Raw genomic sequence first — 25,386 nt, forward strand, 5'->3', positions numbered from 1 at the left:
AGTTTAAATGATTAAAGTATCATTTTTATCTGAAATCTGATTGTAAATCTGTCAGATCCCCTGACAGATACGTCACAATATTCTGGGTTTTTCAGGCTTGAAAACTGAAACAAGCATTAACGTTTGAACAAACGTTCTTCAAAGGCCACATAAGTCAGAGAATTAAAATAATCTTAGCAACATTTGATAGAAAACCATTATATTGATTAACTGCTTGCAGTCAAGTTTAGTAGTGAAATAAGTTTCTATTATCCAGAAATCTATTTTAAACTTGTCAGTTTTGTTGCTGTTGTTTTCTCACATCCTGTGAATCTCCTGGGGCAGAAGGCCCCCCGTCAGTAAACCCTAGTGCCGCCCCTGGTTTATCGCCGCCCTGATGACGCAGCAGCTCATCATCTGACCGACACCAAAACTTTACCTGGACGTTTACTGAGAGGAATTATTCAGTATCATGCATGAACGTCATTTGCCGTTTGTCTGCAGCAGCTGAGGGCCGTCACATGACCTCTGTGCCGTCACATGACCTCTGTGCCGTCACATGACCTCTGTGTCGTCACATGACCTCTGTGCCGTCACATGACCTCTGTGCCGTCACATGACCTCTGTGCTTCCATCGTCTCAAACGATAAACCCGTTGTTCTGTGGAAACAGATGAATGTCTGTCATCTAAAACAGCTTCCAGTTTTCAGGGCAAATATGAGAAACTGGTTTCAGTCTGAGCTGTTTTAGGGTCTCTGTCGCTTTAAATCCAAACAAGCTGCTGCTGGCCACGCCCCCAACTCAACGTTTACGCAAGAAAATGGCTCCAAACAGATCCATAATTATACAACCGTACATCTTTGAAAAGCATCAGTGGAGCCCCCTGCACAACCAGCCAGAATGCAAGAAGTCAACAGCTAAACTCTTGTCTTTTCCAGCAGCCATTGTACAGAGGAAAACCAGCCAACCAAACGCTGGAGATCAGCTGTGGTTGCTAGGTAACAGGCTGGGCTGGGGTTGCTAGGTAACAGGCTGGGCTGTGGTTGCCAGGTAACAGGCTGGGCTGTGGTTGCTAGGTAACAGGCTGGGCTGTGGTTCCTAGGTAACAGACTGGGCTGTGGTTCCTAGGTAACAGGCTGGGCTGTGGTTGCTAGGTAACAGGCTGGGCTGTGGTTGCTAGGTAACAGACTGGGCTGTGGTTGCTAGGTAACAGGCTGGGCTGTGGTTGCTAGGTAACAGGCTGGGCTGTGGTTGCTAGGTAACAGGAGGTTTTTGAATCTGCTCTCCTTTCTGACACCAAGCAGCTTTAACCTGTTGACTGAAAACATTTGGGTGATTTGAAGAGATTCAACTGTTTTTAGACAAAGTTTGGACTTAAATGGAAAAATAAAAATAGATCCCATTAACAGTAAATAACACCAAACCAACTTTATTTATAAAGCACTTTAAAACAACCACAGCTGATACAAAGTGCTGCACATTAAAACACAACATAACAATAAAAAATAAAAACATACAGTTTAAAAATAAAAACTTACAATTTAAAACTGGATCCTGCTGGAGTTGAAAGCCAAGTAGAATAGATGAGTTTTAAGACGAGCTTTAAAGTGGACAGTGAAGGGACGTCTCTGACCTGCCAAGGCAAGTCGGTCCATAACTTTGGACCCAGGACAGAGAAGCTCTGACCCTCTGAGCCTCCTGGACCTCTGGACCTCCAGGAGCAGCTGGACCTGAGAGACCGATGGGGCCCGTAGGGGTGAAGAAGCTCAGAGAGGTCAGCCAGAGCGACATTATGTAGTGATTTAAAAACAAACATAATAATTTTAAAATGAATCCTAAAATATACAGGCAGCCAGTGAAGTGAGGCCAGGTCAGGGGTCAGGGGTCACATGCTCCCTCTTTCCAGTTCCTGTTAAAAGTCCTGCAGCAGCATCTGAACCAGCTGCAGCGACTGACTGACTCCCAGATGAAGGGAGTTACATTAATCCAACCGAGTGGAAATAAAAGCCTGGATCACTGTTTCAACATGGAAAGAAAAGATTTCACTGTCCACCTTAAAACCAAGATCTGTAATAACAAGTTTAAAATAAACCTCCAAGGGTCAAAGGTCAACAGTGGAGGACTCACAGGAGCCACTGGGTCCAAACACCATCACCTCTGTTTTCATTAAAATTTAAAAGGTTCAGGGCCAACCAAGCTTTAATATCACCAGACAGGCCAGGAGATGTTTGATGGACGTCCTTCTGCTTCAGGGGCAAATAAATCAGACAGTCATCAGCATAACAATGAAATTAAATGTTTCCTGAGGATGGAACCCAGAGGCTGTAAATACAGACAGAAAAGCAGAGGGCCCAGAACTGAGCCCTGCGGGACACCATAAGGCACTGAAGCAGCAGAAGATTCAGAGTCACTGATTATACATAATGATTATAAATAGTATATGTAGCTATAACAATTCAGTGTTATAAATTCATTCTGGTTCAGTTCTGTGATTGGAAGGATTTCTTTAATTAATGTTTACAAAAAGTAAAAGTGTTTTCATGAAGTGTTTCTAGATGCTTTAATATCTAAACAGTAATTTCCTGCGATCTGCAGCAGAGCCGCCTCAGCGGGTCGAATCAGCGGCTAATTCCACGTGAGCCGATGGGATCCTGCAGCTCCGTTTACTCATCCCGTCTGAAGCTGACGCTGAATACAGAGCAGACCTTTTCCTCTCGGATTAGTTTTATCAGCTGGAGATGCAGGTGGATTGAAGGGATAAACAGATATGGAAACCTCATTCTGCAGTAAATATCTGCGGCTTAAACTCTTACAGAGGAGAAAGCAAAGATGCTTGACTGCTAAAGGCCTCGAGATCCACAGACATAAACTGCTAACGGAGCAAATCCTGAGAACCTGCTGCAGCTTCCTGTGGAGTCGCTCCGTTACGCACAACAAGCCGCTTTAATATTAAATCTGAGTTTCTTCTCCTCTGAATCAGATTCACCTGCAGGTACAAATTTCATTTTACTGGAAAAACTTCATCTGAGTTTATGATCCGACTACGTTTGTTTGTATTATTATATATTTTGGATTTCTGGTTTATGCCAAAGTACACATTTTAAACTTCTCTACATTTTGTTGTAACAATAAACTTTAATGAATTACCAGGGTTTCAAAGTAAAGCAGAATGATAAAGTTATTTCTTTATTTTATTACTGTGACCTTCAGCTGCTGCTAAAGCTGCAGATTTCTTCATCCATCCATCCATTTTCTTAACACCTTGTCCCTCAGTGGGTCAGGAGGTGCTGCTGCCTCTCCAGCTAACGTTCCGGGCGAGAGGCGGGGTCACCTGGACAGGTCGCCTGGACAGGTCACCTGTCTGTCACAGGGCAACACAGACACACACAACCATGCACACACACACACTCACACCTAGGGGCAATTTGGAGAGACCAATTAACCTGACAGTCATGTTTCTGGACTGTGGGAGGAAACTGGAGTACCTGGAGAAAACCCACCATGCACAGGGAGAACATGGAGACTCCATGCAGAAAGACCGGGAATCGAACCCAGAACCTTCTTGCTGCAAGGCAACAGCTCTACCAACTGCTCCACTGTGCAGCCCCCGCAGATTTCTTTTATTTTCTAATTTGTAAAAACTCTCAGCATCAGTCAGGTTGGACTGAGAACATCTGCAGATAATAACTAACATAGCAGAATTACTCAAGTAGTTTTTTTTTTATTATTTCGTATTTATACATTACTTTTTGTTGCTCTAACATATAAATATCCAGAGTAGTTTCAACAAAATGTAAAAAGCACCAGAGGGACGAACGTTTCTGACACTGAATAAAAGTGAGCTGAGAACGGAGCCTTGAGGAACTCCCAGCCATCAGCCTGGTTTATAAGAGTCCAGAACATCAAGTCCTTTTAATCAGATTTCTAAACATAAATTAAGATGTAAACGCTGCATGTCTCATTTACCCTCTTTTTTCTGTACATTAAAGGTGAATAGTGCCTTAAATATACTTTAAAGGTTTTACTGTATGATTTTTGTCAGACCAAAGTGTAACCAGGCTGCTGTGAGGTTCTACCTGCAGGTCCAGAAAGGAAACCAGTCTTCATCCAGCACCATGTTTACGCTCAGATGTGAAACTGGAAGCTGGACGTCCGATTGTCATCAGCGCTAAGCTGAGAAGAGCTGCTGAGTTTGGACAAAGTGGAAAATGATGATCTACGCCGCGGAGCTGTTTATGTTGGTAATCTCCCAGACCGGCCTAATCAAAACATCTTTAATTTTACTGCCGATCGGAAACTGTGACATCTGCGTCGAACACCCTGAGAGGGGGACGGCTTCAAAGAGGGACGTGTCCGATCCTCTGCTGATGACAGGATGAGCTCACCCTCATCTGCTGCTGTGTTTGGAGGAGGATATGTATCCATAACGCTGCAGACTTTATGCAGTAAATATGGCTGCATTGTTTAGTGTCTGCTCTGCCATCGCGGCATGAAGACGGACCGAGTTAGAAAAAACATCTTGTACTTAACAAAAGGCTTTCTGTTCTGTCGAGCGGCCCAACGTGAAGCTGAGAAAATCCTCCTGATTGATTCTGCAGGATCTGGTCGGCACGTCGCTCACAGACTTCTCTGCTGCTCAGCGGGCGGAAAAAGGCCTGACAGGCTAAAACCACGGCTCTGCTCCTCTGACGGACGGTGGAAACGCTGAGCTGAAGACCAACCAAGAAATCAATCACTTCTACTTTCAGTTTTTATTTAAATAAAAATAAACAGCAACTGTAAAGTGTCACTTCTTCAGTTTGGCTGCATGTGAGCCGTTCTGTCATTTAGGAATAACTATTTACAGTGCAGAGCTGCCCACCAGACAGACAGACAGACAGACAGGTCCGGCCACAGACACACCTGAGTGGCCCAAATAATCCCCTCACCTATTTACACAGGAGAAGAAGAGGCCACGGCCTCGCCTGCAGGGTGACACTTAACTCCTCCAGTCACTCGTCCCGTAATCACAGCATTCTGCTCACTGCCTAATTACAGCCTGCTGCCTGTGTGTGTGTGTGTGTGTGTGTGTGTGTGTGTGTGTGTGTGTGTGTGTGTGTGTGTGTGTGTGTGTGTGTCACAGACTCATTATCTAGCAATGCAGGCCTCACAGGTAGACAATTACACACTCTGATGAGACTATTATGAGTATTTTTACCAGTACACACTGATAAACCAACTGTTAGAGTTAAATCAACCAAATTAATTAAACTCGTTTTAATTTAGTTTATTTGAATCAGCCAAAAGATACTAAAATAAATGTTCTAAATAAAAGAAAACATATTACAAATGTTTCAAATTGTTCAAACAGGCAAAATGAAATGGAAAGAAGTTTCCCTGATGAGCAGCTCATTAGCTTCAAGCTCAACCTGCTAGCAAATATTAGCACAGATGCTAAGCTAGTGCTGGATACAAAATATAATTTATGTATTTTAACAAAGTGACATGTAAACAAATAACTACGATTTGCCTTTAAGAAGCAGCAGCTGCATCAAAGTTAAGAAGCTCAACTTGCTAGCAGGCCTGACTTTTGCGTAGCGCTAAAGCTAAACCCTAATGGTGGGCCAGAAGTCACAGCACAACAGCAACTTCTTCTGTGTGGCTTTTGCATTTTGCTGACCCTTCTGGGCCACCGTAGAACTAGTTAGTGCTAGATAGGCTACAAACTAATTAATGCATTTGGACAAAGTGGCAGCTAAAAGATTTCATTCACAACTACATCCAACAATGATTAGCAGCAACATGCTTGTTAGCATGTGCAACTTTTGTGTTATACAAACTTTCTTTTTTTCAAATCTGACAGTAGCATGTGAACAACCATGTCACATTTAACAGCGCCACCTTGATGGTAAATACCCTCTGACTTTATCATTAGCACTGATGCTAATGGAGATACAAACTTTTAATACCTATTTTAACTATTTAACGTGTGAACCTTTTCACTGACAAACACTGCTAAGACAGTTAATGATTAGCAGAGACCGGCTTATCCAAATAGCAAGTTAGAATTTAGAATTAGCACAGATGCTACGTTAGCTGAAGCTGGATGCAGAATGGATGGATGAAAATTTAAATCCCATCTGAATATTATGGTTGATTGTTTTTTCTGATTACTAATGTCACGCAAATGTGCTCAGCACTAAAAATCTCAGTTTGCTATCAAGTTTGACTTTAGCATTAGCGCCATCGTTAGATTAGCTAAAGTTGGATTAAAACTAACCTTAAGCCTTTTTGTACCATAACTTTTAATACAGACCTGAACTGTTTGTGTTTAAATGGTTTCTGTGGCCTGATTATCAGACAGGGAGCAGAGAAAACATGCAGCTAACACCGACGGCTTTATGCTAATAGCCTCATGGTGCGATTAAGCTAATATACAGAATAGATATTTATTATTAACAAAACCCAGGTAATATTTCTATGCACTGAACAACATGAAAAGAATAATTAAAAATAAATCAAAATCTAATCTACATGCTGAGGATGGATTTACTAATTTAATCATTTTTGAACATTAAATTTATGAACTGTTATGTTTAATTTAAATAAAATTACTTTAGAAATTAATGTTTAAAAACTTTAGAAATTCATTTTTCAGTTCATTTTTGTTCTGAGATGTTCTGGGTCGGTACACGAATAACAGCAGTCAAACTGGAAAGATGCAGAACTTTGATCAATTATAAGCCAATAGTTACGATAAGGTGAATTATCTTTTATAGTAATTTTTTCAAAAATTATGTTAATTTAGCTAAATCTGCTGTAATAATGCAAACCTGAAGTGTGTGGATTAAAGGACCTGCAGGTAGAAACTATCAGCCCAAATAAATCGGCTCCTGTTTCCCGGCGCGGTTCTACAGGAGCGCAGAAGGGACAAATTTCATATTTTCTCTGGCGTCTTCAGGGCCAAAATGACCCGAGTTTGAACATGGAAACTCATTTTTCCTGCTTCAGACGCGCTAAATATCTGGGATTCATTATTCAGCCTTTAGATTTTATCTTTAGAATAAATAATTCTTCCATATTTAATTTTATTTGAGTTATTAATGAATGAGTTGATGTCGGCTTCCTGCGGCCGACTCGCTTCACCTCTGACCCGCCGCTCGGTTTCCGGTTCCTGAAAGAAAAAGGAAAACCTGTTTTGTCCTCACCTTTTTTATTTTTTAGGAAACATTAATCATTTGCTCTGGTATTTATCTGATTAATTTTAAAAGCAACATAAGTCAGATATAAATTATGAACCAATAATTGAAAAGAAAGCGGAGTTTAATTTGAAAAACCAAACTCTGTTCATGCTGAACTTGTACAAAAATAAAAAACCTTTTTTATTAACGATTTTAAGAAAAACAATAATCTGTTTGGTTAATTATTAAAAACACACAAAACTTTTATTCTTATTGTTGTACATTTGCTAAAATTCACCCAGTTACTAATAAATGTGAGAGTAAAACATAATTTTTTAAAATGTTATATTAAGACATAACATTTATCAAAGTTAACATTTCATGCTTACATAAATGTTTGTTATAATGTTTGATAAAATGTATAAAACAATCAAATATAAATAAATCTGAGTACTAAACATAAAAATATGAACGGGAATAAATTAGACATAAAGTATAATAAGAGGACAGAAGATTCAACAACTAATACAAAATGTTAAATAACGTAATAAAATTAAAACAAAAATAAATGTGACGTAGGAGCATCAGAAAGCATAAATATAACAAAAACAAATTTAATTCTAAAGACAATTAATATTATAAATACATAAAATAGCAGATATCTTAGAGGGCCGCTTTAGTTTATTCAGAATTAATAAAAATAAAAAACGGTAAATGAGTTGAGTATGAAAAACCTGCAGGTATAAATTTATTTAGCTGATTAACTCGCGTTGCTGTCCCGTAATAACAGTTTGACGGGTTTTCATCCCGAATCTTCTTTGTTTTTCGGGATGAAGGTTGAAGAAGATGCAGGAGGATGAGGAGGGTGACGGGGTGGTGACGTCACGGCGAGGCGTGCAGCGCAGCGCAGCGCCGGAGGAGAAAAGCGACGCAGCGCAGCGCGGAGGAAACCACAGCGGCGCTCACCGCGGACGCAGCGTCACGCAGCCTCACGCAGCCTCACGCAGCCTCACGCAGCCCCACGCAGCCTCACGCACACACTGCGCTTTGTTGGATTTACTCAACACCTGCATGGGACGCAGTCAGGCTTCTCCTCCCTTCACCTCTTCTCTCTACTGGGAACCAACTGGTGAGTAACTGGTTCTGACTGGGAGCTTTAGAGCTGCGAGGAAAACACGAATAGACCTGAAGGAGACCAGGAAGAAGCGGTTCATTAAGCTTTCAGTATTTTAATTATGATAACAACACATGGCGCAAATAAAGCGGAATTTTACGGCTGTGCGGAAAATTAAGGCAAAATTTTAACATTTCTGCTGTTTCAGCTCGGCTGAAGGAACAGAGAGAGAATTACTGGAGCAGATAACTGTGTGTGTGTGTGTGTGTGTGTGTGTGTGTGTGTGTGTGTGTGTGTGTGTGTGTGTGTGTGTGTGTGTGTGTGTGTGTGTGTGTGTGTGTGTGTGTGGTTCTGGATAAATGATGAAGGTTCCGTTTGAAGCGACGCTGCGGATCGATAAATATTTTCTCTTTCTTTCTTTCTGCTGTTTGTTTTTTTCGCTCCAGTTTTAAATGTTCAGACTCAGAAACTTCAAACCGGTTCAGGATGAAAATGTTTAATAAAGCTGTGAGGAAAAAGCCGCTGAAATAAAAGCTGCTGTGTTTGCAGGGATCTGGAATGGAGCTGAATCTGTCCAAGAACGGGATTCCATGCGGAGACCCAGGTAAGAACCAGAACCAGCATCTTCATTTTCTGCTTTTGGGAAACAGTTCACACACAAATCCACATTTATTAAAACTCATAGTTCAGTCGCAGTTTATGCGTCATAAGTTTCTGAGGTCAGAAAAGCGCAAATGTGCGGAATTATTAAATGTTCATGTGCGCGAAAATGACTAAAGTGAAGGAATTAACTCTAATGAATTTTTACTTAAACATTTAAAAATCTATATTAAATATGTTTAAAAACACAAACTGTAATCATAAAGGCTTGAACATTTTATATATTTTTGTTAAATTAAACAATAAAACATTTGGTTCTAACAGATGAAGGACGTCATCTTCACACACCGACTTATTTTTTATTTTTTCATACATTATGGAGATAAATAATAACTGTAATTTAATTCAGTTTCGTTTCTGCGCGTCGTTTCGTTAATTAATGCCGCAGAATAACCGGACCGACGTCAGCGGATTGTTAGAATCAATGAAAATTATTTTAAATTTAATAATAATAATGAAAATAAACGGCAGGAAACGTGACGTGGCGCGCGGCTTCATTTCTAAATATTTAGTTTGAAACAAGCTGAAGTAAAAAACCGAAATGATCACATGGATTCTGTTTAACCTGCAGGTGAAAAGAAAAATAGATTTGATGTTTTGTGTAAATGTGTCTCTGAAGCGGCAGTAAAATCATTAACAGTTTATTGTTTATTCACACAAACAATAAAACTACGTTTTAGTTTAAAGGTTAAACTAAAAATGACAGAAACCCCCAAAATATTTTTGTTTATTTGCAGGCTGACAAAAAATATTAAACGGAAACAATATAATTAATTTATGACTTTACTGGTTTTACTGCCTGCGACAGACAGGTGACCTGTCCAGCTGACCTGTCCAGGTGACCTGTCCAGGTGACCTGTCCAGGTGTCCTGTCCAGGTGACCTGTCCAGGTCACCTGTCCAGGTGTCCTGTCCTGCTGACCTCCGTCTCGCTGAGGCAGCAGCAGCTCCTGACCCCATTAAGGGTCAAGGTGTTAGAAAATGGTTGGATGGTTTTACTGCTTGAAACGACTTCATATTTTTCATTTTAAGAAGTTGATCAACTTGAACACAAAGCACGGAGACGCAGCCTGGGGGTCCCCCTGCTGGCCTGGAGGAACCAAAGCAACACGTAGATCGCTGATACTTTGGGCCGGCATTTAAAGTTCACATTTATTTTAAATGTCAAAATTTGCTGCCTTTCAGAAAAATGAAGGAACAATTCTTAAAGATTTTATAGATTTCTAATATTCTTTGAGAGATTTTTGACCTCAAACATTCCAGTAAACTAAAGTTAATGTTTTTGTTTCTAATAAATATACGGCTGCTGTGCAGAGAAAAGTCCAGAATATTTCAGAAAACGTCTCGTTTCCACTGCTGATTTCACTGATAATGTAATAAAGTTCAGACTTTATTAAACTTTCCCCATAAGTTGTAAAACTATTTTAAACAGGAAGACCTGACAGAGTTTAGTTTTCTTGTGAAAGCTGAGCAGCGGCTGCGGTTGCTTATGCCTCAGGCCGGCCCGGCTGGTTGTGGACGTTCTGCTGGTTCTGAATGATTTTATCGGCTCCATCAGCCTCGGTGGGATTTCTGTGTGTTTTCTGCTCATTAGCGGTTGTTCTTAAGCTGTTTGGATGTCAGAGTCGGAGGTCAAACGGGCCTCGGCCCACGCAGGGGAACCGTCACCACGGCGATAATCTGCCCGGCGCTTCTCCAGTTACCCAGCGGCTCCAGTTTCATCTCCGCTGCTGGTCTCGCTTTCAATCTGCTTTGTTTTCCAGCTGCAGGGGAAAAAACAGCACTTTTATTCCCTCCGTGTGTTTGCTCTGTGATTAATGAGGCTCACACACTTTATTTTTACATCATGGACAGGAGAGAGAAAAACGTATGAATGTTTGCGCTGCTGCTGGACCTTTAACCTGTCCTGCCGGATGGGAGGCTTTTTAACTCATCCATCACACGCAGAAGTGGAGCAGAAGGACGCAGGCGAGATGGAGGCTGGAGTATTTAGATAACCGCCATCGATCAGCCGCAGAGCGAAGCCAGAAAACATCAAAACGCTCCAGATTCAGAGATGATGCATCGTCTCTGAGCGATATTCAAATCACAGGATTGATCGAAGCTAAGCCACACATCCACTAACCCTGTAACTCTTACACTGCAGAAACACTCAATCCTAAGAGTTTGGATTTATGGAGCGAATATCTCAGAAGAAACTAACTTACAGAAAACTTCCAGCAAGAAGTGAGTTTAAGTCATTAATATTGATGAAAAAGTTCAACGTGATGATTATTTCACTTATAACCTGAGAAAAATGTTTTATTATCAGTGAAATAATCTGCAGAGGAACTTTTTCATCAATATTAATGAACTTATTTACTAAAGCAAACTGCTGAAAAGTTACCTGTAAGTTAGTTTTGTCTCGTTTTAATTTTTCTGGCAGGTTTTGTGTTAATTTATCAGTTTTATTAAACATTGTTCAGGTAATAAAGTAAAACCTGGAAACAGATCCATGTTGCGCTCTGTCGCCGTGGAAACGTGTCACTGCTAAATGGCAACTAACCCTCTGCTGTGACCAGAACCACGCTCCGCTCCGGTTCATGTAACAAATCCGTGTCTGAAGCGCAGCCGTCCCGGCAGGCCTGCGCAGGTCGCTGCCGTGATTCCTGTCAGAGAAACACGCTGGAGGACGGCAGGAGCTTTGAGCCCAAATGTTGAGTAACTGGTCCGGTCCGGTCCGGGTGCTCCGGGCGCTTCAGGATCTGATGTCAGGAGGCTCTGCTGGCGCCGCCGACTGTCCGGGTTCAGAGGCAGGAGGATCACAAACGGGAGCGACTCGATGTGTTCAGTTCAGCAGCTCGGTCATAAAACACGGATCTGTCCGTCTGAAAGCTTTTCCACTTTAAACAGAATTGATTTGCTTGTCAAGTTATTTTAAATGATCATTTTCCAGAGTAAAGGAATTAAACTGAAGCTAAAACTAAATACAAACAGCACAAATCTGTGAACCTCTGTTTTAAAGTCAGTGGTTCCCTACGGGGACGGCTCGGCTCCTTTATGACTCAGGCCGGCTCTGCTTCCAGTCGAACTGATGAAACAAAGAGAGAATGTAGTAAAGACGCTGAGGGGAGCGTTGGTCCTGCAGGAGGAACTCGCTCCGTTCGCTTCCACTCGTCTGAACGTTAAATCACAAACCAACCGAAGCGAAAACAGAAACGAAAAACCATCCAGAGTCAGAGCGACTCCACCGACTGTCGCTGGAAAGTCTTTTATTAATTAACTCAAATACTGAAAATCTCATTTTTTCTGGACTCGAACGTAGCCGACCCTGTTGAAACGTTTCAATCGCAGCAGCAGGAAGGATGTGACCTTTGACCTCCAGATCTATTCAGAGAAACGAGGCCGAAAAGTTTGTTCATCTCGGTGTAAAAAATGAAACGAATCGAAGAAACAGAGAATCTGTACATAAACTCTCACTGAATATAAAATCTCCACATCTATGAATTTCATAAACTTTAAAGAGTTTAAAGTGAAAACAATAGTTTTCTGGTTTGGTTGTTTTGAACAAAGAGCCGGCCTGATGCATAAGCAAACTCAGCAACTACAACTCAGGTTTCACGGATTATATTCTTTTTTATTAATTAGTCAGAATTGTGCAAAATGAAAATCATAATTTTTGATATTCAAAAGGAAAACTGTATATTATTTCTTTGAGTGAAACATTTTAGAAATAAATTTATTCTTTCCTCCATTTGACACAATAAACTAAATCAAGAATCAAGATAAATTATTATTTTTGTCTAAAATAATCTGGATTATGAAATATTTTTCATCTAGAAAAATTTTTACATTTTACATAAAACCTAAAAATAAATCAGATTCTGGAAACAAACATTTGATTATTGTGAAGTTTCTGTTATAATAAACTGTATCATAAATGTCGAATTGAACGTGTGAAGCTTTAACTTTTAAAACTTTATGCAATCAGGCAGTTTTTATTTTTAATAGATTAAAGTAGGAAGATTAATGATATAACACGAGCTGCTGGTTAGAACATCCAGGCCAGCAGGGGGCGTCCAAGAGCAGCAGATCATCACACAGAGAGCAGCAACAAAAACTTTAAATGGCTTCCAAGAATTAATGTACTTTAATATTTTATGTAACAGCTTTATTCATCTCTCTATCGATTCTGGGCAGATTTTAGTTTTGAAGAGAACAAATCCCTTAGCATGATGCTAATAGTTAGCATCATGCTAGTACTTAGCATCATGCTAATACTTAGCATCATCAGACGAACCAAAATATAAAGTTAAGTGGAAATTGTGGAACAAAATGACAATAATTCATGTAAGTAACAAAAACATAACAAAATCAGGCAACAATAAAAATATAATTTCAATAAAAACCTGAGAAACTTTAACAGGTTTGAGTCTCGAGTTTCAGGTTAAAACATGTTTTCATTCAGTGGGAAGAAAATCCAGAAATACTTTATAATAAAATGACAAGTCAAAAGTACAGGGCAGTAAAAATATATTTTTTGAAAACAGTTCCTCAGTAAATGTAATTAATTTAGATTGTAATTCTAGTTTTCTATAACTTCATTCACTTCAACATGTAAACCAACACAATGAAAACAGGTTTTAGTTTTGACTTCCAGTTTTCTTCAGTATATATAATATGATTTTATTAAAGTAAAAATCTCCTTCAAAATATGGAGACGTGAAATTTATTCAGGCCTTTTGCTGTTTTTCTGTGTAGAAATCTAAAGGTGAGAGAGCAGCAGCTGTGTGAGAGAGAGAGAGAAACACACATAGAGAGAGAGAGAGAGAAAGAGAGAGAGAGAGAGAAACAGAGAGAGAGAGAAACACACACAGAGAGAGAGAAACAGAGAGAGTTGTTGGTTGTTTAGATAATCAGCAGCTGTCAGAATCTCAGCAGGTTTTCTGATCATTTCATGTTTCATCCATCAGCGCATCCGGACACAGTGAAGCAGCAAATGTTTATCCAGCTCACACACACACACACACACACACACACACACACACACACACACACACACACACACACACACACACACACACACACACACACACACACACACACACACGCAGGTGTATGAAGGAACGCAGCAAACATGAATAAAACCGCGCACAATGCGCGCTCCCGACTCCCACCGCAGAAATATTAATAATACCAAAATCAACTATTTATGAATTTATGGAAGGAGAAGCAACAAGTTGCAACATTTATTTACTATTTGTTGTTAAAACTGATCCATAAATCATTTTGTTCATGTGGCCACGCCCCGTTTTTAATCCATAAAGTTTCTGTTGGAGCAAAAATAAAACCAAACCGAATCTGCGGCCAAGATTCTCATGAATGTTTTCCAGCAACGAGCCGAGCAGTTTGGACTTTTACATCAGCGGGGCGCTGTGACGTCATAGTCCCGGGCTGGCGGGGGTGCGTCGCGGCGCAGGTTCGGTGGGTTGGACTGTCGGTCTGGGAGGTTCCGAGCGGCAGGAGGAGGATCTGCTGCCTGACAGTCGGAGCTCCGAGTCGGTCAGAGCGCACAGCACAGCGGCGCTGCTGCAGACCGGACCGGACCGGACCGCTGCCTGATGCCTCGCGTTGCTTCACCTCTACAGAAACTTTGTGGGTTTTGGGGAATCGAACCTGTGGTGGAAACCCTCCGCGTGGCCGCGCCGCTCATGTCGCGGTGATTCTGGATCTTCGGTGTCGCAGCTGCTGCAGAGCAGGACTCACCCAGTTTCTCACTGTCCCGCATCCTTCTCTTTAAGGTGGCATGAATTTGGACAGAATCTCGGAGGCCGTGAGAGCCGCGCCGCCCCGTGACGTGGCCGCCGCGTTTCATTTACAGAGACCAGCAGAGGCCGGCCGGGAAGCTTTAGAGAACTCAAGCAGCGAGTCCTCAGACGCGGAGCTGGCAGGTAGATACCGCCGGACGGATTCAGACTCTTCCTGTAAAATCCACTTTTTATTCAGCGGAAACCATGTTGGTGCGTAAAAAGCAGAGAAATCCGCAGCGGGACGTTCATTTACGCACCAGCAGAACTCAGAGGTTCAGCTTCAGCCCAGATCTGTTCTGTTCTTGTTCTGCGCTGCCGGAGCCAATCACCGGGCCGGATCCCGGACTGGGTCACGGAAAATGTGCGGAGCCTGGCCTGCGGTCAGACAATGAGACAAATACCATCAATCTGAACCCAAACGCAGAAACAAACTCCCAGCTGAAGTTCACTGATTTATTTACGAGTTTTAGTGGAAAATGTAACTTTGGGGTTTAGATGTGTGTTTTCTCCAACTGATCCCCTCAGATAACAGCGGCCTGATGTCGTAAAGATCCTCAGTGGGAACAGAATCGGTTGTAAATGTGTGAATATTTGCTTTTCTCTCTCTGCTGAGGGATTTTATGAAAATACTTGCAAATGTCTGACCTCAGGCTCTCCGCTCTCCGCTCAGTTTAAACCTGTCGCTGTTTTGCAAGTTGGAAACTGAATCCGCGTGTGAAACGTTTGACCAGGTCGCGTGAGCTGCGTGAGCTGAACCGCGCCGCGCCGCGCCGCACGTCTTCACCGCACCGCTGGTTTCTGTTTCCCGCAGAGAAGGAGCGCAGCGCGGAGCACCGCAGCGATGACGGCAGCGCCGACGACCCGAAGAAGAAGAAGCAGCGGCGGCAGCGGACCCACTTCACCAGCCAGCAGCTGCAGGAGCTGGAGGCCACCTTCCAGAGGAACCGCTACCCGGACATGAGCACCAGGGAGGAGATCGCCGTCTGGACCAACCTGACGGAGGCCAGAGTGCGGGTAAGAGGCCCGGCGCCATGTTGGAAACACGTCCAACAATTTCATTAATCAATCTTATTTAATTTAAATCAGAAAAATAACTCGAGGCTCTTTGTTTTTGTCAGGATTTAAAGTATTTCCTTCTATTTTTATGGCGGCAGCGTTAGTGAAGTTTATGCTCTATTATTTATATTCTGGGTCAAATAGTTTGACCTTTATGAGGCTGAAGGATTTTATTGTTCCGCTTTTTTCTGAAGGATTTGCGGCTCTGAACAAACTTCATGTCAAAAGTTTCGCATCAAACGCGATTTAATGAAAACCCGGAATTATGAAAATGATTTAAACATCCAAAACTGTCACTTTGATTTTCCACAAATAAACATCAGGACCAAACATTAAACTTAAAAACGAGGCTTGTTGACTTTTTGTAAATGTTTATTAGATCTGCATTGGATCCAGTTTGGATCTTTGTTTCCGTTTCATCACAAACTTTAGACTTAATGACACCAGAACACACTTAACTTTTCCTTTCCATGGGTTTTAATTTGCGTGTTTTGCGGCTTCTCGTGGACGTTGGCTCGTGTTCCCGCGCAGCCACGTGCGTGTTTCTCTGAAATAAACTCGTCGGTTATGAGAAACGTGCGTGCAAGCAAAACGGTTTGATTTCCTCAGAGTTCAGACTCTTGAAGGAGACAATCAGCTTCCAGCCTCAGTTTTCTGTCTTTGGACTTTATAAAAAATAAAAAGATATTTCTGTTCTGTAAAAGTGACATTTTGAATTATTGCACCACTAAGTGGCTGCAGGTCAGATAAACGGAATCTAATTTATTTTAATCGCTTCTGGTCGCTTTGTTTTCTCCTTCAGTTTTTCTGATGCAGCTTCTGGAGATGATTGAGGTGATAAATCCTCTTCATCGGACGGAGCCGCTTAAACTGTTTCAGTTATGAATTAAAAACGATTCCGCAAAGTGGCAGCGCGGCGCGCGGCGTGGCGGTGCGTGGCGGTGCGCGGCGCGGCTTGGCGCGGTCCTCCTCGCTCCCACCTGCAGGTTTTATTCAAATAAACTCGAAGCACAGATCGCATTAGTGACGCTTTCATTTGATATTGAATGTAAACGTGCAGCGACTCCGTCGGAGCTTCAAATAAAAGTTAAAGTGGCGCAAACAGCTGCGGATCAAACTGCGTGTTTTCATTCAAACTGTTTTTGTTTCGATCCTTTTGATTTTATATGATTAGATTTTTAACTATGTTTTTTCTGTAACAGCTTCTGGAATCGATGCAACCAGGAGTTTAATTTAAATCATTTTGTGTTTTTTAATTGACAAAAAAAAAAATTATGTTTCGCGTTTCAGAAAATAATTAAAATGACGTAGAATAACTTCAGTATTTATGTAGAATGTATTAAACAGATTTAGATTTTTTATTATTATTATTCAACCTCAGGAATATTAACTAAAATTAATTTGGAAAAACGATAAATTGTTTTTTTTTTGTTCAGAAATAAATTATTGCAAAGCGATTTTAAAAAAGTTCAACGCATTTGTCATATTTATTTAATAAAAAGATATACACTTAAAAAAACTGATAAAAGCTCCATAAGATATAAAATGTTCATGTAACGTTCACGGACCCACGGGAGTTAAAGCAGCTGCGTGGGGAAAACCCACGATAAGGACAGGAAGATAAACTGATGAGAAAACATTATTATTATTATTATTATTATTGTTATTATTATTATTATTATTATTATTATTATTATTATTATTATTATTATTATTGTTATTGTTATTATTATTATTATTATTATTATTATTATTATTATTATTATTATTGTTATTGTTATTATTGTTATTAAATAATTTCGCTGCAGTGAATTGTTTTATTTCTTACACTCTTCACAATAACACAAACTAAACTTATATTTTCATTTTATTTTAAAAAGTGAATAAAAGTTTCTAAAATCTAAATGCATTAAATTATTTTCCTGATCAAAGTTCCTGCATCATAAACTATAATCTGCATGAATCTTTAATCTGTATTATAATTAGACTCGGATGTTGACATGAATCAGGATTTTATAATAATTATAAATGTGATTTGGCGCCATGACGGTGAGCAGACTGGAGCTGAATAGTGTGGCTGGCAGCCTCCGGGTGTGCGCCGTAGTGACGCAGTGTTTACCTTCCAGGTGTGGTTCAAAAACCGCCGGGCCAAGTGGAGGAAGCGGGAGCGGAACCAGCAGATGGACCTGTGTAAGAACAGCTACCTGCCGCAGTTCAGCGGCCTCATGCAGCCCTACGAAGACATGTACCCGACCTACACCTACAACAACTGGACCAACAAGGGCCTGGCCCCGGCGCCGCTGTCCACCAAGAACTTCACCTTCTTCAACTCCATGAGTCCGCTCACCTCGCAGTCCATGTTCTCCGCCCCGAACTCCATCTCCTCCATGAGTATGGCGTCCGGCATGGGCCACTCCGCCGTGCCCGGCATGCCGGCCCCGGGCCTCAACAACATCAGCAACCTGAACGGCATCGGAACCTCCGGCATCAACTCGGCCATGTCGTCCTCCGCGTGTCCGTATGGCCCTCCCGGCTCGCCGTACAGCGTTTACCGGGACACGTGTAACTCCAGCCTGGCCACCCTAAGACTCAAGTCCAAACAGCACCCCACGTTCGGATACAGCGGCCTGCAGAGCCCCGGCTCCAGCCTCAACGCCTGCCAGTACAACAGCTGACGGGCCGCGGGGCCCCGAACCGACCCGCAGGATCCGCATCTCACCCCGAACCAACAACCGAACCGGCCTGGATCCCTGCGGTCATTTTTTCCTTAAGAGAAAAAATGGATTATGCGGGTTACAAGTTTACCGATGAAACATCCGGGTTCCTGGAGCTTTTCTCGACAATGAAGACGTTACATTGCTGCACTGTACATATTTAACTGTACATACAAACACAAACTGGGATTCTGGTTCCGGTACTGGTTGGGCTGCTTGGTGGCTCCATTTCGCTCCTCCTTACTTCCATTTCGTAGCGACGCACTTAAACTATTCAAAAACAAAGAATCATAAAAAAAAATACTCAAATTATTTCATTTGATCAGCTGATATTTTATGGACATTTTTTTCATCCGTTTCGTTTCTGATGAGCAGAAACTGATCTGCAGGTGGTTCTATTTCGTACCTAAAAAAAAAACTAATGGCGCCCAAAAACATCGGAGCTGATCATAATAATAATAATAATAATAATAATAATAATAATAATAATAATAATAATAATAATAATGATAATAATAATAACTACGGAACCGCGAAATGACCGGCATCCCTTCCGGTTCAATTTCGTAGGAAATGATGAAGGAGCAAAATAATTCATTTTGAAATGACAGGTACGAAATGGAACCACAAGTTTTGCTCTTTGTTCGTTTTTGTACCGAGATTTTCAGTAAAAAAAAATAAAATAAAAAGACAGAAAATAGCGGAGGGTGAAATGACCGGAACCCCGAAGAGGGATTAATAACTAAAAAACAAAAATAATTCACGTTAAAGATACTGAAACCATAAAGGTGAAAAAAGAAGAAATCTTGACTTTATTGTACATATTTTATAAACGCTTCTTTGTGCTTTTTGCCACCGACTGCTTCTCTTTTTATTTGCTCAAATGAACGAAAAAAACAACAACAATGTTTAACTTGACGTGATTTAATGTAAGAATGTTTCGCCTGAACTGTTTATAAAATGATCCAAAGTTCTCATGTTTAATGTAACATGTGTGTCTGAATAAATCCACAGAAAACTAAAAAGGTTCATTTAAATATTTAACTTCATCAGAACGTTTTACAACTTCAAATAATTACATTCATAATCGATTAACTCAGATTTATTTTCAAACTTTCTGCTCATCGAGGCTGAAGTTTGATGCAAACAGCGAGTTTTAATAAATCAGTAAATATGATTATAATCTGTTCTCCTTCAGAAGCGCTCAGTTTATTCAGTCAACATCATATCTGCTTTTCTGACACCTGCAGAAATCCTCATATCTGTATTATCTATATTACAGCCATTAGACTGATATTAGTGTTTAACCTGATAGGTAATCTGAAGGATTGGGATTAGAGGCTTTAATAAAACCCTGAAATATGATCAGAATTCATTATTAAACACAAATGATTTAAAATGTCACTATTATAGTGTTGCTGTTTATAAAATATATTTAGTTTTATTATTAAAACTTTTAATCAAACATAATATTTCTGATCCTAAGAATGAACTTTTATTTTCCGTGCTGCTCAGATCTCGGTGGGTTTTGATCAGATTCAAATCTTTTTTCTATTAGTTTTGACCTCAAACATTAATTTAATTTATGTCGTGAAATTTTAACCTTTTCATTCATAAACAGCCGGAAGTTGTTTCCTTCTGATCTCACTTCGTTTCTTTTCACTCATTGTTTGTTTTTCCGTGTTTGATCGGACGAGCTTCGTTTTCCTCATTTCAAATTTTCATATCATTTTATTTATTTATTTGTCATAATTTAGCAGGAAAGTTTAAAATGGACCGTTTCTGTTTATCTGGTATTTATTCAAGTTTTGTAAATATGAATCTTTAGCTGTTCACAAGTCAGACCATCGGCGGCGCGCATCATCAGAAATGCTTCTCCAGGGCGCGCCCGCGTGCACGCGCCGCGTTTATTTAAGGCGCGCACGCGCATGGCCTGTAATTGCAGCTCTGGGCTTTGATTAGAAATCCTGTGGCAGCAGGACGCGCCGCGCCGCGCCGCGCCGCGCCGCGCCGCGCTGCGCTGCGCCGCGCTGCGGTGATTCGCAACAAAAACAAAACGCGCAAACTGTCGTAAAACGTCTCCAATAGTTTTCCTGATTGCGGCTGTAAACGAGGCGCGGACGCGCACGCGCACACGCAGGGCAAAGTTCAGCGCTGCTTTATACCTGGTAAATATTTGAACAGTTTTTCTCTGGTTGGGAAATCCCCACAACCCCCGAAGCATAGAATAGAAGAAAATAGAATTATAATGGTGCAAAAACTGCGCATTTATGGATACAAATATCAGCGCAATTCTAAACTGAACTAACCAATAAATAAATAAATACAACTAAAATCAAACATACTTGGTGATAATCTGGTATAAAGTGTTGCATGCTCCAGTTCAAACTCTTAAACCGATAATAATATTGAAAGTGGTTTAGTAATGAATCGCTTTGGATCAGGTGAGGTAAATATAATATCTAAAGCCTGCAGGGAATCTGGAGGAACAGGATTGGTCACTGGATGTGTTACCTGGGTGACACTCTAAAAACGGCCCGGTTAAAACAAGTCAATCTGGAAGTTAGCGAACCGGTACTTTGGTTTAACTCAGCCGGTCAGAATCAGTTACTGAGAAACAATCGACACCAAACCTTTCCTTCTGAAAACACACATAGATCAAACTATCTGTGTGTGTTTGATCCATATAGATAAATATAATACCTATATTTACTGGTATTAATCCTAACAGAACCATTTCTGCAGTTTAAGCCTCTGAGCTCTACAGTAGAAGCTGCTCTCCGCCCTGGAGCTACAGCCAATCAGCACAAAGCAACATGAGCGCTGATTGGCTACCCAATGTCATAAATATTACAGTTTCCCATGATGCATTGTCTTCTGAATATTTTAGATATGCTGCATTTAAAATCTGCAGGTTTTAACTTGAACAGCCGGAGATTCACTGAAGTTGTGACTGTTAGCTTTGTAGCTACTTAGCATGTAGCATAATCATCACACTGTAGCTGACGGTTTCCTTTAAATCAGACGGAGCTGACGCTGCATCCGCCATGTTTGTCCAGAATCATCTCTCAGTGCCTTTTCAAAATAAAAGCTCCAAACTGTCACATCATGTTGTGACAGTTTGTTATGAGACAGATAATCTGAGAGCAGATGGATCTCCTCCATGAGCTAATATTACTGTCTGAAGAAATTAACCAAAAACAGCCAATCAGAGCCAGGAGGCGGGGCTTAGCGCTGTCAATCAAGCTCATGTACTCACTGCTAAATGTGCTAATGGAGGAGAAACAGCTTACCGTTAAAGGAAAACAGTTTATCTGCCATCACCAGTGGCTATGCTAACTAGCTTTACAATTTACAGCAGGCTATGCTAGCTGCAGCATAGCAGAGAGCAAAGGGGGAGTGATTGACAGCGCTAAGACCCGCCTCCTGGCTCTGATTGGCTGTTTCTAGGTAGCACTGGGAGAAAACATGGAAGTTTGATGTTTTCATAGATTCTGTCTCAAACTGTCCCGACATGGAGACACATTGAAAAATATTGAAAACAGTTTTTATAAAAGTTACACACTGCTGCTTTAAAGAGATGTCCTGAAAATCATTCTGTATATTTATCACATAATTTTGCCTAAAAGTTACACATTAAACTCAAAAACTGTTCTGACTGAATAAAGTTTGAGTTTTTCTGCTGGGAAAAACCAAATGACCTTATTGACCCAGAATCGATTATTGCTCCAGTCAGGACGACCTCCACAGATGAAAACACATAATAGTATTAAATATTAGTGATAAAATCAGGTCAGCGTTCTGCAGCGTCTGAAACTAATTACTGGATGTTTTTCAGGAAGTGGACGATGACATGAGTTACTGAAAATGTTTCTGGGAAGTGAAGTTGGACGAAATCGATTCTGTTTTTCTCTGCAGCTGTTTTTCACCGTGAATCCTCTGTGTTGATTCTTCATCGTGTGATAAAAATATTCAACTTTTTCTGTTAAATTTAGTGAACAAGCTAAAGAAAGGCCGGATCATTTCCTTCCCAACACATCAGACGCCACGTTGACGTCTCTCAGGTTTTCATTCATTGTGACTTCATGGGAGGCGTTTTTACTTTGAGCTGTTAGAAAAATGCTTCATCTCTCCGGCTGACATTTGTTCCTCTGCCCAGTGAGAGAAAACTGATTAACAGACAAGATCTGCAGAAACAAAAGGCCTCCCACAGCTGCTGCAGCTGCTGCTGCTGCAGCTGCTGCTGCAGAGGACCTGATGCTGCTGCTGCTGCTGCAGAGTACCTCTGCTGCTGCAGCTGCTGCAGAGGACCTGATGCTGCTGCTGCTGCTGCAGAGTACCTCTGCTGCTGCAGCTGCTGCAGAGGACCTGCTGCAGCTGCTGCTGCTGCTGCTGCTGCTGCTTAAGTCTCTGCATCCAGATCCTGACCAATTCTTTCTGTTTCCAGATTCAGATTCTCTCCATTTTCCTTGAACAAACGTTGAACTGAAACACAAACCGATTTAAATCAAAGCTACGAGATTTCAGCTCATTTTCTACATAAAGGTGTCAAACGTGCAGCCTGTAGGGGGCGCCACTACTGGGCTATCTGGACGCTATAATAAATTGTAATAACTGAGAGTATCGATCCGATATCGATATTAAATATCGGATATCGACCTGCATCTTAAATCTCTGATGGAATCAGTCCACTCCAGCATCTAGTCCGGCCCAGGATTTCTGTCCCACACAGACTCGTTTATAATAAAAGGATCAGATGATTCATAATCACTTCTTACACTCCTTTACAAAATATGTAATAAAAGTATGATACTGATGTCGTATCAGAAGTGAAACGTTGCATTGAGACACTCCTAATAATTTTATCTACACTGTAAAACAAAATCCTACCAAGTATTTTAAATCTTGTTCCTACTGTAAATCTTAGTTTACTTGAAATACCACAAAATTAACTTACATTAATTTTTCATCAACATAAAGAAGCTTTTTTTTAAAGTCAATAATTCCTTAATATTGATTTAAAACATACCACTGGAAGATTATTTCACTTATAAAATGGAACAAATATCTTATAAGTGGAAAATCTGCTAAATCAATATTCAGGAATTATTTATATGTGTTGCAGAAAAGTTATTTTAGTTTTATGTGAACTAAGGTAGAAACTAAAACAAACCACTTGGTGAGGTTTTGTGTTTTTGCAGTGTAATCTGAATAGAAGCTCCACAGATTTATTCCTAATCCAAGCAGAAATGAATCTTCTCCGGTGATTAGAAGTTTCAGGTCTGAGTTGTTGCACAAAGTGAATGAATGGAAACAGATAATTCAGTGCGGTAAGTTGGTGTTGTGTTTTATGATGGTTGTTCCCTCAGCTGACATGATGCAGCACCAGATGATTTAATGAACCAACATTTAGCCTGTGCAGCTATTTTACCCTCTAATTTATGAATCTGATGGTTATATTTGAAAACAGAAGTTTGCAGTTGAGAACCTGAGAGCAGCAGATGAATCACTGTAATTAAATGTGTCATAAGAAAACGTTGTGACTCCGTCCAGCTCTGAGTTTGAGCTGCAGCACCTGACGAAGCCGACATGGCCGTCATTTAGGGATCAGAGGGCCGTGGGCGGATCGCTGATCTGGTTTTATCACGTTCATTCAACACAAGATCATTAAAAACATCAGATCAGAAACTGCAGATAAATGTAGGAAATTAAAGAAAGTGATGTTATAAGGAACATTATGCCTGATGTATCAGAGTGAAGGTGTTGCTGCAGGCTCAACATGCTGGAGGATTAAAACATGTTTCCAAGTCAAACAGTCAGAAAATGATCAGCCAGCTAAAAGACACAGCTACCCATCCTATCAGCTTACTGGGAAAAATCATCTTTTCTGTCTCATTTCTGTGTTTTCCTCCAGCAGATAAAAACTTTTCCCCTACAGAGTAAAACGAGTTTGTGTGATGAGCGCAGCGGCTGACAGGCTGCAGCTTCGTTCCTGCGGCTCAGTGAGCAGCGCTGTGCAAACACGATGGAGAGATCAGATTCTGTCATCCTGTGATGGCGCAGCGCCAGCGGCTGTCAGGGCGGCTCCTCCAGGGGAGCAGCATCAAGGCGGACGTCTTGTTCAGCACATTCCTGCAGACGCAACAGGCTGAAAACTGGAGCAGTGAAGAGCAGCAGGAGCTTCACGGCAAACTTTCATCTGCTGATTGTGAGACAAAATGCAGCAGAACAGGAACAGATGAGAAAATAATACACACACAAAAATAACATATTCTGCAGGTCAATAACTTGTAGAAACAGTTGCTGTTGCTGTTGCTGTTTCCAGCAACGGCAACAGCAACGGCAACATGCATTTAGCTTTGATAGAAAAAAGATACATTTATTTCAGTTTTTATCAGTAAAATGCAGCAAAAACAATCTGAACATCAACCTTAGAACTAGATTATGTAGATCCAGCTGGTGTAGAACCAGGTGGTGTAGATCTAGGTGGTGTAGAACCAGGTGGTGTAGATCCAGCTGGTGTAGAACCAGGTGGTGTAGATCCAGCTGGTGTAGAACCAGGTGGTGTAGGTCTGGGTGGTGTAGAACCAGCTGGTGTAGAACCAGGTGGTGTAGAACCAGCTGGTGTAGATCCAGCTGGTGTAGAACCAGCTGGTGTAGATCCAGCTGGTGTAGAACCAGGTGGTGTAGAACCAGCTGGTGTAGAACCAGGTGGTGTAGAACCAGCTGGTGTAGAACCAGGTGGTGTAGGTCTGGGTGGTGTAGAACCAGCTGGTGTAGAACCAGGTGGTGTAGAACCAGCTGGTGTAGATCCAGCTGGTGTAGAACCAGGTGGTGTAGAACCAGGTGGTGTAGAACCAGGTGGTGTAGAACCAGGTGGTGTAGATCCAGCTGGTGTAGAACCAGGTGGTGTAG

At 41.1% G+C, this 25,386-nt stretch overlaps 1 protein-coding gene across 2 annotated transcripts; it reads left to right on the plus strand.

Annotated features, from left to right (window-relative positions):
* Positions 1-8,108: 8,108 nt before the first annotated feature.
* Positions 8,109-19,496, plus strand: pitx1 (paired-like homeodomain 1). 2 transcript variants are annotated; one of them, XM_081615746.1, is made up of 5 exons: positions 8,109-8,268; positions 8,803-8,857; positions 14,693-14,842; positions 15,513-15,715; positions 17,884-19,496. In XM_081615746.1, exons 2-5 carry the CDS (start codon positions 8,812-8,814, stop codon positions 18,430-18,432), a joined length of 948 nt encoding a protein of 315 aa, XP_081471872.1. In that variant the 5' UTR covers positions 8,109-8,268; positions 8,803-8,811; the 3' UTR covers positions 18,433-19,496. The 2 variants fall into 2 exon arrangements, with proteins under 2 accessions (XP_081471872.1, XP_081471873.1); XM_081615747.1 differs by lacking the exon at positions 14,693-14,842.
* The last annotated feature ends 5,890 nt before the right edge of the window (positions 19,497-25,386 follow it).

This window comes from Poecilia reticulata, chromosome 14, assembly GCF_904066995.2.
Source record: "Poecilia reticulata chromosome 14, P_reticulata-male-v2, whole genome shotgun sequence".
NCBI classification, from domain to species: Eukaryota; Metazoa; Chordata; class Actinopteri; order Cyprinodontiformes; family Poeciliidae; genus Poecilia; species Poecilia reticulata.

What these genes read in the sequence shown, in the direction of transcription:
- pitx1 (XM_081615746.1), top strand. Translation starts at nt 8,812, where the DNA reads ATGGAGCTGAATCTGTCCAAGAACGGGATTCCATGCGGAGACCCAG. An exon ending in GATTCCATGCGGAGACCCAG is followed by an intron (nt 8,858 to 14,692) that starts GTAAGAACCAGA and finishes CTTCTCTTTAAG; the next exon opens with GTGGCATGAATTTGGACAGA. An exon ending in CTCAGACGCGGAGCTGGCAG is followed by an intron (nt 14,843 to 15,512) that starts GTAGATACCGCC and finishes TGTTTCCCGCAG; the next exon opens with AGAAGGAGCGCAGCGCGGAG.